Source organism: Watersipora subatra, chromosome 8 (genome assembly GCF_963576615.1).
Source record: "Watersipora subatra chromosome 8, tzWatSuba1.1, whole genome shotgun sequence".
NCBI lineage: Eukaryota > Metazoa > Bryozoa > Gymnolaemata > Cheilostomatida > Watersiporidae > Watersipora > Watersipora subatra.
This window is the reverse complement of record NC_088715.1, coordinates 17,166,627-17,178,571: the sequence shown is the minus strand read 5'-3', so window position 1 is coordinate 17,178,571 and position 11,945 is coordinate 17,166,627. Positions and strand designations below refer to the sequence as shown.

At 38.5% G+C, this 11,945-nt stretch overlaps 1 protein-coding gene across 1 annotated transcript; it reads left to right on the top strand.

Moving 5' to 3' along the window:
- The first annotated feature begins 5,861 nt into the window (after positions 1 to 5,861).
- Positions 5,862 to 10,977, top strand: LOC137402334 (uncharacterized). The gene is made up of 2 exons (XM_068088834.1): positions 5,862 to 6,438; positions 10,820 to 10,977. Exons 1-2 carry the CDS (start codon positions 5,862 to 5,864, stop codon positions 10,975 to 10,977), a joined length of 735 nt encoding a protein of 244 aa, XP_067944935.1.
- Positions 10,978 to 11,945: the final 968 nt, after the last annotated feature.

Genomic DNA, 11,945 nt, shown 5'->3' with positions numbered 1-11,945 from the left:
CGCCACCCACCATCCTTTTTTCGAACCATCACCACTGGTGAGCTCTAAGCCCCATTTGCAGGTTCGATCAGACCCTTTTCCAACAGGTCGGTCACCTGTCTGTCCGCCTCCGCCTCCTTGAGGGGTCCCAACCTATGGGGAGGTTGTCTAATGGGCCTGGCTCCTTCTATCAGCGGTATGCTATGCTTTACCAGATCCGTTCGTTCTACATCGCCCTCGTATTTACTAAATACATTCTGGAATTTAGCCAACAGGGCGGCTAACTTCCGCCTTTCCTGGTCGTGAGAGCAACCTCGGACTGCCTGATTGTAGAGCTCGACTAGATGCTCGGGCACTGCTTTCCCGGTGTATACAGCTGTACACCCTACTCTGGTCACCTTGGTGTCGAAGTCTTCTTGTTCCGCCCAGAGCTCGGCCTGCACATCCTCTGCTCTGATGGCGGTGTACAAGCCTATCACTTGTCCAGCTGCCAGTTCAATGGGGTGGTTACCCGGGTTTAGGCATTGTACGGCCACATTGCCCTGGTCTCCGGGCTGATTCAGGCTATGTGCCACAGGAAGGTGCGGGTCAGATCCCTCTATTATGCCTATAGGTACATAATTTCGGGCTGATATTTTTCCCGCCACTGTTATTTCAGACAATGGTGGAATGGTGACCTTCTTCCAGGTGTGTTCTTTCGACACCATCAGCCTGCCGTATTTATCGGTGCAGGAGAGTTTTCTATCCCCGATGGAGATGACTGGTTTGTCGAATTCCATGTGGCATCGGTGCGAGATCAGGAAGGGCATCCCCAGAATGGCGTCCTCACTGATTTGACTCACAATGAAGTTCTCCTCGATCGGCACATCGCGGACTCTCCTGGTTAATCGGATTAGTCCGTAGAATTGGAGCTTACTCCCGTCCGCCATCAGTCCGTATCGATCGTTTTCTTCCAGTTGGGTTTTGATCCTTTCTGGCATCCGGTCAAACACCTTCTTAGACAACAGGTTTGTGTTGCAGCCGGTATCTATGAGAAAGAGCAGGTCCTGTCTCTCCATTTTCCCGGGCAGGAAGTAGCTAGATTTGTGGGGCTTTTCCAAGGCTCTGATTCTTGGTAACTCCCTCCTTTCGCAGGCGTCGTTATGCGCCTCTTCAGAATATCTTTTTCGTGGCAGACGCTGAGGCCTGTCCGGTGGTGGACTCTCATTGAGCTGGTCTGCCAGGCTTTCCTCGGGAGTAGCTGGCCTTGTGCTCTCCCCGTACCGGCCTGTCGGACCAGACACCGGACTCAGGCGTTGGCCTGGGTCTCTACTCCGGAACGGGTCGACTTGGTTCGACTCCCGTCCTTCTTTCACTCCTGGTCCTGGGGGGTAGTAGGCTCGATCCTAGTCTCACCCATTCCTAGATCTGCGACCCTCTGGTCTCTGGAATTGCTCCACCATAACTGGTTTCTCTTCCACTCCCGATCTGGAGGGTATAGATCTCTGGAGAAGCTCAGCTCCGGATGAACTGGCTCTCGCTCCCAATCTACCCTGTCCAAATCTCTGGGAAAGATCAGCGCTGGCTGGGCCTTTTTCCCCTGACCTAGGTCGTCCTGGTTCCTGGAAGCGTTCGCTCGAGATTAACTTCCCCCTTTTTCCCGATCTGCGCTTGGGTCTCTCGAGAGCTCCAGCTGGTGCTGGATCGGCTCTCTGTTCCGACCTTTGCGGTCCAGATCTCTTGGAGTAGCTTCTCCCGATTGTACCTTCCACTAGACTGCCGACATTACCCGATGTCGCTTTTGGTCTAGCCTGCCTTTGGATTTGGTGGACATAATGCCTCTGGGCCTGTCGGGCCGCCTGTGGCGACTCTCGAGGATCTACCTCCATGTCCCCTTCATCTCCGTCTAGGCCTTCTAGGCTCTGATATGAGTTGTAGGTGTGAACCTTCTCCACCGGAGACCTCTGCGTGAGAGTTACCAAATTCGCGGGATGTAACCAGCCTTCCGGGTCCACCTCCGCCTTCCTTCGGCGTGCCCCTCTCACCTTTTTGTGATTATTAGTTCTTGGCGCCCTATTGCAGCCAGCAGGTTGCCCTACTGCTGCGGGCAGTAACCTTTTCCCTGGTTCTGTCCTTGGGTGGCGCGGCTACTGGGTTGGTTATGGGGGCAGTTCCTCCTCCAGTGACCTGCCTGATCACACCCCCAGCATCTCCTTACTCCCTTCTCTCGAGTCACTTGCTGTGGAAGACTCTGTGGTTGGCCGATTTGTCTCTTCAGATCTGCCATCTCCTTTTTTAGACCTTCCATCGTGGTCAGGAATAAACCCAGTGAGTCAGGGGCAGTACGGAACACTACGGCCTGCTCTACTTTTGCCGGCTCCTCCATGGTCTGCTCGAGCCCTTCTGGCTGAACTGCCCTCACCCCGGATCTAGTTGGGTGGTTCTGTCGGATGGTCATCTCGGGCCGTATCTTCAGGTACTCATTCCCTGCTTGCACGGCGGTCTCCAGGGTGGGGTGGGTTCTGCCAAAAGGTGTCTTTGCAGGTATACGTTATCCAACGACCCGCAGAATGTGTCAACCGCCATCTCCTCCCTCATTCGATCGGACGACTCTCCGAATGCAATGCTCGTAAGCCTTTCTATGCGAGTAGCATGCTCAAACAACGTAGTGTGGGTTTCCTTCCTCAGGCCTTGCAGCTCCGACCTTGCCTCCTTGGAGGTCATGCCGAACCTTGCCCGGAGAGTGTTGAACACCGCTTGCAGTGTGTGCCCATGCCCACATTCCTTGGCCTGCTCTTTCAGCCTTCCTCAAATGTGTAATAGGGCGGATCTGGCTCCTCAGTCATTGGCGACAGCCACATCATCGAACTGCCTTATGAAGGCCTCCACATCACCGTTCCCATCGTACTCAGGAGCCTTGAATGTCTCTCTGGGTACCAGTGGCCCCTGATTCCTTTGCGCCTCTTGGTTAACAATCATCCTCTCTAACGCATTCGTTAATCGCTCTAGACTCTCTAGTCCTTCACTTTGGGGGACTCCCGGTCGTTCCGCGCTATGAGTGCGTCTTGCCATGATTGTGCCTTGCTAGTTATCTTTGTGGATTGATTAGATCCCACTGCTGCAACCAGTGTAAAGGTCTGGCCCCGGTAGCTGAGCCAGCTTTACTTTCTTAGCAAGGCGGTGCAGTCTGAACACTGGGCCTTCCTCTCGTCGGCCTGCCTGACACACCTGGTGGTCTGATCAGGCATCGGCTGGTTGCCCTCGGTTCAGGCTCATTTGGAACGCTAGCACGGCCTGCTCTCTGAGACCCTATCTTGGCTAATCTAGGTCCCGGCTAGCTTACTGGAGGGCCTGATCTCCAATGCTATCACATTTCTGGTCAGGTCCGGTCGTAACGCAGCCAACCCCTAGCCTTCCTTAGGTGTCTCCCAAAGCAGTTCGTACTTGAAGCCAGATCAGTTCTGGCAGAAGGATCCTTATTAAGCCAGCCAGGCAGGCATCAAACGTAGGCAGTTTGTAAGAATAAATATAGTCTATTTAATGTATATAAGCACATATGCAACTTCGTGTTAACAGCATCGAATCCGTAAGAATAATCCCAAAGAGTTGGCCTATGCCTTCTCCTTATATACCATTTACCCCGCCCACAATTATGTAACCTCCATTGTATCGTGTCAGGCCTGTGAGGCAGGCCTAGATAATAGATATAAGAGTGTGCCTGCAGGCCTGCGAAGCAGGCCCAAAAATACAGTATTACGTAACAGGGTCTGAAAGGGTGCACACAAGAGTATTATATAACTAGGTAAAGAAAATAAACATAAAGCTATCTAGGAATAACGTTGTCACAAGCACAAGCACAAAGAATAGTGTTGTTTAAAAATATGGCTAGTATTTGTCCCGTCCTCCACAATATATATATTCATTAGAACCATTAGGAACATTCAATAGAACCAAAATTTTCATAATTTCATATGAGACTGAAGATTGCCCTGCGGTTAATTAAAATGAGCAAAACATTTAACCAACAATAGATATAAACCAATTAAACAATGAAATGAAAAAAAATGTTAAAATCAACCTAAAAACATAAAATATTTTTACATAATCACAGCGCTAAAGTAAGCATCCGCGCTGCGTTTTATTATAAAAATCAGATCAATATTGTGGCGAATCAAATAATAAAATAATTAGAACACATACTTCTGTTTCATGACATGGAGTGGGTTCAGCCTTGAATAGTATTTGCTTTTCAACAAAGTCGAACCTAAATAACTTTGTTCTTTTTGGAAGATTTCGTAAATTGCTTGAAAGTACTTAAAGCACATAAATTATATAATTTTATTTGATATAGTTCAATACATCAGAGTCTTGGCTTTCAAATGAGCATATATTCAATGCACAAAAAATAATAGAAGTGTAAAAAACATGGTGTCAAAAGTATGTCCTGCAATAAAAAACACTTGGTTGCGGTTCCCACAATGTGATGTCATAATTATTATTTATCATTAGGTAGTCGCTCCCTTACGCTGCTATTGAAGCTGCGTTTTTTTGTGACAGTCAGTGCTGTTAAGCCCAGAGAGTGCGAATAATAAACCAAAATTTTAGATAATAAACCATTCCCAGGGATCGTGCTAATACAATACAAACACATGTTCTGGGTAAGTTAATTATGCTTCAACACATATACTGTCGCTGATACAATGTAATGAAATCACATCGATTAAATTGTGACCTGCAGTTGAATGGCCCTAGGACAATATGTCAATCACACTTTCGCGAGATCACAAAATGCTTGAAATTAATTAGTTAGCCTCAGTCATGCCCCTCAAACTCACAATAAAAAGAGAGGGCTAATGCATAATATCATCGGAAAACATTGTTCGGTGCTTGGAATCTGAGTTATTTATCATAGAAATAATCTGTACATAGAGAGCTAATGACACTGATTCCTTTGTTGTCTTCATTGGTTCTCTGGAGTGGTCCTACTTTCGCCTGCCACTAGCCTCATTATCGCAGTTGATAAATATAAGCGGTAAGCAGTAAAATAAGTGGTAACTGCACAAAACACCGAATATGAAAATTGTGACATCACAATTTTTGAGCCTAAATCATTGAACATTTCTGCGGTAGAGCCTTGAGGAAATCCTATAAACACCAACCAATGTCTGTCTCACCATATCAAACAATGGCTCATTTAAAAGCCAAGTCTCTGATGTATTGAAATATAGAATAAAAAATTATGTAATTTATGTGCTTTAAACTTTCAGATGGTATTCATAGATTACAGGGTGCTGTTGTTCTTAAAACTTTATTGATCAAAAACGCAAGAAAAACTTATGCTTTTTTTTCAAAATATTTCTTTTGAATGGTTCAACAAATTTATTTGAGCTTTAAAATTGCATTCAGGTGCAATTTTTGTGATTTATTTGTCATTAAATTATTAACGATATGCAAATGTTGGAAAATTTATAACAAAAACAAACATAATCCCAATTAATTTTAACAACTTGTATTATTTATTTACATTTGCAAATTTTTGTCATTCCATTTGGCCACATGAAATGCTATATAAAATAAACATTGCACCAAAACATATTAACATAAATAAAATTCTTTGATGACCTAACAACTCCAGTATTTTATTAGTATTTACTATAATACTATTATTAGTAACACAGGGCTGATGATTTGTGTCACTGCGTTACTCACTACAAGTGCTTTAGATTTTGATAGACTATGTTCCTTTATATTGCCCACAAATATTTTAGAGGTGGACCAGGTTTAATATCCCACATAATTATTGTTGGTTACACAATTGCTTGACTTTACTTGCAGGGCTCAATGAGCAGACAACTCTTGGAAAGTGTGATACCGTCATTGCTCGTACTTGCTACTCTGTAGATATGACACCTAATGGGGATATCTTAGCAGGAGGAAATAAGAAGTTTACTGTGTGCAACAGCAAGGGAAGTGTGGTAAAGACTGTATCTCTATATGATGGTAGTATCATATCTATCCAGTGGTACAAAGGTTGCATATACACATTGTGCTTAGAGCCTCCTCCAACAGGTAGTAAAAGAGTAGTGGTTGTATATGATGAGAGCAGCTATACTGAGTTGAGGAGATGGTTTGTACCCAACTATGAGTTTATTAGCCACTTTGCTGTTACCAATGATAAGGTTTATGTGGCTGACCCAGACCATCATCAGCTATGTGTCTATTCTTTAATTGGTGAAACTGCTGATCATATTGCTCATGCTGTATTCAGTAGCCCTAATCACTTAACTATCAGCCACCCAGAGGGTATCATAGTCACTTACTACCGTGTAAACAATGTTCACTCATTGAGAAATGATGGCACAATAAGATGGACCAGCAGTGAAGTTGCTAATGCCAGAGGTGTTTGCTGTGATGCCAGTAAAGATGTATGGATTTGGTCCAAGAGTAGTGGATTTCTGTTCCTGCTCTCCCATATGTCAGGTGGGTCTGCTGCTGACTCAACAGTATTACTAGTTAGCAGTCTATTTTTTCCAGACAATATAGTTTGGTTGAGGAAGCATGGAAACATAAATAAATTTTGTAGCAGAAAATAATATTTCAGTATATAGGTACTTAGTACATGTACATCGAGAATATGTATGTAGCACTGTTACTGAGAAAGGTAAAATTAATGTGTGGTCTGTGTAGCAGCCAATATTTTATATTTTAATTATCTAATGACTATCATAATATTATGAACAAAAGCTAATGCATTATTTTTCATTAATGCTCATTTTGTCAGCATACTACATGGCTGAGCTGTGCCATGATTAAGCAATGCTCAACTTATTTCTTCGCTTTAATATTAATTATGATTTTTGTAAATATTTTGTTAAAATCTAAAGTTGTTTAGCTAGAAATAATGACTTTCCAACACGATCATAACTTAATGGCTACAGTGGTGGTCTTTGTGGAATTTACCATAAACTTATGATACCATAAACTTATGATTTATTTTATGGTATCGTGTTTATTATTGATATACATACTATTATTTTACTATGTAGTATGTATACTATATTACCTCTCATCCTCGTTTGATATTCAAGCAATTGAGTTAGCTGGTAGAAGACTTCTTCAATTAGGGCTGGCCAATGATGAAGTAATCATTCATAAAGTTAAGGTATAAATGTTGAGCATTTGGTAAAGAAAGAGATCAACAGAATGAAGGACCATGTAAACCATTATAAAACCTATTACATTGCTTAAACCACTCGCAATTTTAGTAATAAATTCTATCAGTTTTGTTTGAATTTTTATTAAAAGGTAAAATGCAGTTAATTTTAGTTAATGACTTCCAGCCATGATCATATCACTAGCTTGCTAGGTGGGTGGTCTTTTTGGCAACTAGTACTCTGGCAGTCTGGTGCACAATAACAGATCGTCATTTTTAATCATCATGTGTTGTTGGCACAATTTTATTCATAATGCTGGATGATGGTAGAGTGGTTCATTTAGTAATTTGCCTTGCTACAACGTTAAATCTGTGAGTTCAAAACCGGTACAACGCAAGTTTACCTTAACTTTTAGGAATGGTTTTGGACAGACACAGCTCTTAAAATAATAAAGTTTATCAACTAAAATCATAACGGCATACTGACTATCATTATACTAAGTACTATGTATACTACTGTATCTCCGCTTTAATATTCATAAAATTAGTGTAGCTGGGAGAAGACAACTTCAATTATTGATTTCCTGTGATGAAATAATCAGGCCTATAATTAGGATACCACAAATTTAACATGTGATTTGACAAGAAGACAGCATGATGAGGTAGCATATAAACTAGCCCTTTCACTGCCAACCATGTACAAAATCGGGTACCTGCCCAGTACTAGCCATTTTACCGTAAATTGCAGATATTGCTTCAGGATATGTAAACAATGTTTTTTCAATTTCAATCTATATCTAGAACATTTTTGTTACATATTTTATTTTTTCAACATTTTAACCAACATTGCTATGCAAAGATTCAATGGATCTATCTATACATTGTGCGATGATAAAGCAATGTGAAGCTACGATCGATGCTAAGCTAAAATGATCCTCCACAATGTTCCTTACTCTTACAAAACTATTACTTTCACTACTATCAGAGACAGTGTTGCTGCTTTAAATTTTTGTATAATCACGAAAATCGGCACCTGAATTTGCTACAATGTCATCAACATAACTAATTATCTGGTTTCTGAGTTGTGCGCGTGGTAATTAATGAATTCACAGAAAAAATGATTGTTTTTAGATTAGAGTTTCTCAAACAAAAGTTTAAAATTGCTTTGCTATGTTAGGCTAATTTTATAGACAAATATTCAAACAACATTTTCAAATTTATAAAATTCTTAAAGACCGCAGGTTGTGTTGTCAACGAATAATAAAATTTGGTAACTCTGCAATTGCTAGAAAAGTCGCAATGATGCGTCTATGGCAGTGGTCCCACAAAAACGCATAAATTATTTTATGGCAACGAAAGGGCTAAATAGAACATTTAGTGATTGTTATTAGACTGCTCTATGTAATAGATGACAAATGTTTTTACATCATAGCAATAGGCGAATAAGTAATAGTAATATGTACCGTAAATCTTCACACATAAGCTGAGTTTAATGCTAAAAAGTTACTAAACAAAGGTCAGCATTTACAGTCATTATTCTGATTTCCCTAAAGCAAAATGACAATACGTTCTTTTTATTTTAGTAACTACACATAAAACCATGCTAAACATTTGGCTGGTAGCCTTTTACTTATAGTTTAATTTATACCAGATGAGGTCTTCAGTAGGAAAAGCTACGGGGGAAGCCTGTTGAAGAAAAATCAACAAACTGGTTCATTTCCCCTTTGCCTTGTCTAGCTTTTGTTCTCACAATAGGAGCATGCACTCAAATACATAAGGCAGCACTTAGTTGGTAATAGTACGCTATGGCAGCAATATCAGTTGATGATTGATTTTTGTAACGCCTACATAGTTAGCTGTCGTTAACATTGCATGTCGTGAAAGCTTGGATAGTTATGCTCATCACATGAAATGAAACTTAGCACACGGCTTGTTTTTATTGATACTTCCATTGATGTTGTTAAAAAATTAAACCACTACAAACAAATTAAATCATTACAATAAAGATAACCGATTTCATTAATTGTTTTTGCAATTTTTACCATAACAGCTTCAGGCAGCTATGTTACAATTTTCATGATCAGCTTTCATAAATTCATTAAGTTAAAGCCATTTGTAAGTTGGCTCATAAGTGAGAGTTTTTTATATAAGAGGATATCTGAGATAAGTTGCAACGATTGCTAAAAAATCTCAGGCTACACAATGAGAGCAGATGTCTGTGGGTACATTGAAACTAGATGACATTGTTAGAGCTTTTAGTAACAGTGATGTGGTTAGTAATTATAGTCTCAGATCTGTGAGAAAGTTTACAAAAATGTATAAAATTATATTAATGGTGAAATATGATTTGGTTGTTTATATTTAAATATTTATCATGTATAATTTGGTTGTTCTTTGATTGGACTAACCTGAAACAAAGATAATACTCTATTGATGCAGATACAGTACATATGGCCTAAAATAACTACGTGTAGTATGTACTAATACATGTCATGGTCATGGATCAGTCTACATTGTTTGCCTAGAAATACAATTCATGAATGTAGTGACTTGCAGCTTAAGCTCTTTTGCTGCCAATAACTTTATCATAACTTCTGTACACTGCTACAGAAAAAGTATTGGTAACTTTTGGGAGCATCCCTGTACATTCCTACACATTGAACAAATTACTAGTTTTAATATACGTACATGTCTAAGTCCTTTGAGATTATACCTATTTACCAGAAAGTTAAAAGGCCTTTAGGCAATATTTTTGAAAAAGATGGTTCACCTTTATTAAAAAAAATTTGAAAAATGCTGCATTATAAATTCGCTCTTTAAATTTTATTATCACTTAAATCATTTCTAAAAGTTATTGTGAACATTTTATAATTAGTTTGAAGGTAACTCTGATAAGATTGCAATTGATATGACTCAGTTTGCTGTTAAGAAAAAATATGTACCATTATTTTAATGGTTTTTACTAAACATAAACTTGCATTGTAACTATATTAGTGGATACAGTTGCAACAAAATAAACTCTATTTTTTTAAACAAACATTCTTTGAAAAGTTTATAACAATCTAATTGCTCGCCAACTACATGATAATGTTTAGCTAAAACAGGGCTATTGACCAACATGCGAAATAGAATTTTAGTGTCATCTGTTACTACATCATTTGGTAATAGTTACTATATGGTTCATTTAAGATGATTTGAAAAGTTGTTATAACTACATGTATCTGCCATGACATACATATTGTTTGTACGTATGACTTACATTATACAGAAATAATATACACTAAATTTAAATGTAAGTAAGGGCATGCTTCGGTCAAGTGATGACAACGGTTGCTAGTGGGCTCATGTTCTCTAGTAGAAAACACACCACCAGAACAAGTTTTTTTATAAACTACCTTGGGGGGTTCTAACACTGATCAAGGGCTTTTTTCAGAACTGTCAGATTAACCCGAAGGAATGCATTTTGCAGCATGTCCAGTCTGAAAGAGCCAGGTAGCAATTTCACTTGCCCACTATAAAGTTACATGTACTTGTAATGCAATCTTTATCTAATGGAATTAGTATTTCAATATAATGTAACAGCTTCAACTGTTTATACTTGCATATTTATGTGTCTATAAAGTATACCATAGGCAAAGTGTTACTGATTGATGGTCTACTACATACAAGAAATGAAAAGTTTGTGTTACAATTTCGTTTACTTGACAGGGGATTTGAAAGAAGAAATAAATCACCCTAAATTCACTGAAATCAATGATAAGGATGATATAATCGATATGTGTATAAACGAGAACACTCTCCGGGTGGCTGCTAGGCATAAGGGATTACTTAGGTTTGATATTCAGGAAAACAGGACTAATTTGTGACCTGCTTCTTGTTTTTTTGATTATGTGTATTAGTTTTATAGAATCTATCTTCACCTTTGTTTTTTTCATTAACTCATGTTAACCTATTCAACCTACTACAATTAAAAATGAATTGTATTTGCCAATGTTATCTGTCTATTTTTATTGATCAAAGAATAAAATAATATACATTATTTACATTCAAATCATCTTTATTATTTACCTACACTTGACAATCTATAAGTACAAGTAACACTGTTGACTTGTTAGTATTACTCTAATAAGTGTCACTGTCTATTGATAATGTATTTACAGTTACCTCTATGATTTACCATGATTCTATTGTTAGTTTAACAGGTTTTATAACATAATGTTTAGAGACATCATTGACTTATTCAACTGGTGAAAAATTTCTGATATATTTCACTAAATATAAAACAACATCAGTTTTATCAAGTGATAACCAATAATTATCAAACCATTTCAAGTGTGTTATACATAACATATATAAGTCTGGTAATCTTAAGTAAAACTCAATTAGGTAGATTGTAAAAAAATTCAGCAATTACATAAACACGCTGGATTAATCAGCTTTAACCATTAGGATTTTGTTTAAATAACAAATAAAATTTCTTCAGTAATGAGTTTCAATGATTATTACATTAAATTATTTCATTAGATCAAAAGTCCATTACTCTCTTTTTTTTAAATTAGCGTGTATCTCGGTTTTTCATACCAACAAATTGTTTGTACAAGAACTAAAATGTAAGATTACAGATAACTTAGTAAATTTTCTACTTTTTTACTTTTAATTTTTTATCTTCTATATTTTATGTTTCAATATATACATGTATACCATAGTTGATCAATACACCTTCATTAAAATATTGCGATTTATAGACAAATTTTTTAGTAAAACCTGTAATGTTTTTTTGTGTAATTCCCAAATCACCTTTTACTTTGAGTTTTTTGTGACTTGTTCTCTCCTA

Bases quoted from the DNA above. Each gene is read 5' to 3' on its own strand.
- LOC137402334 (XM_068088834.1), top strand. From the start codon at position 5,862: ATGACACCTAATGGGGATATCTTAGCAGGAGGAAATAAGAAGTTTACT. The intron at 6,439-10,819 runs GTGGGTCTGCTG...TTTACTTGACAG, and splicing joins CCTGCTCTCCCATATGTCAG to GGGATTTGAAAGAAGAAATA.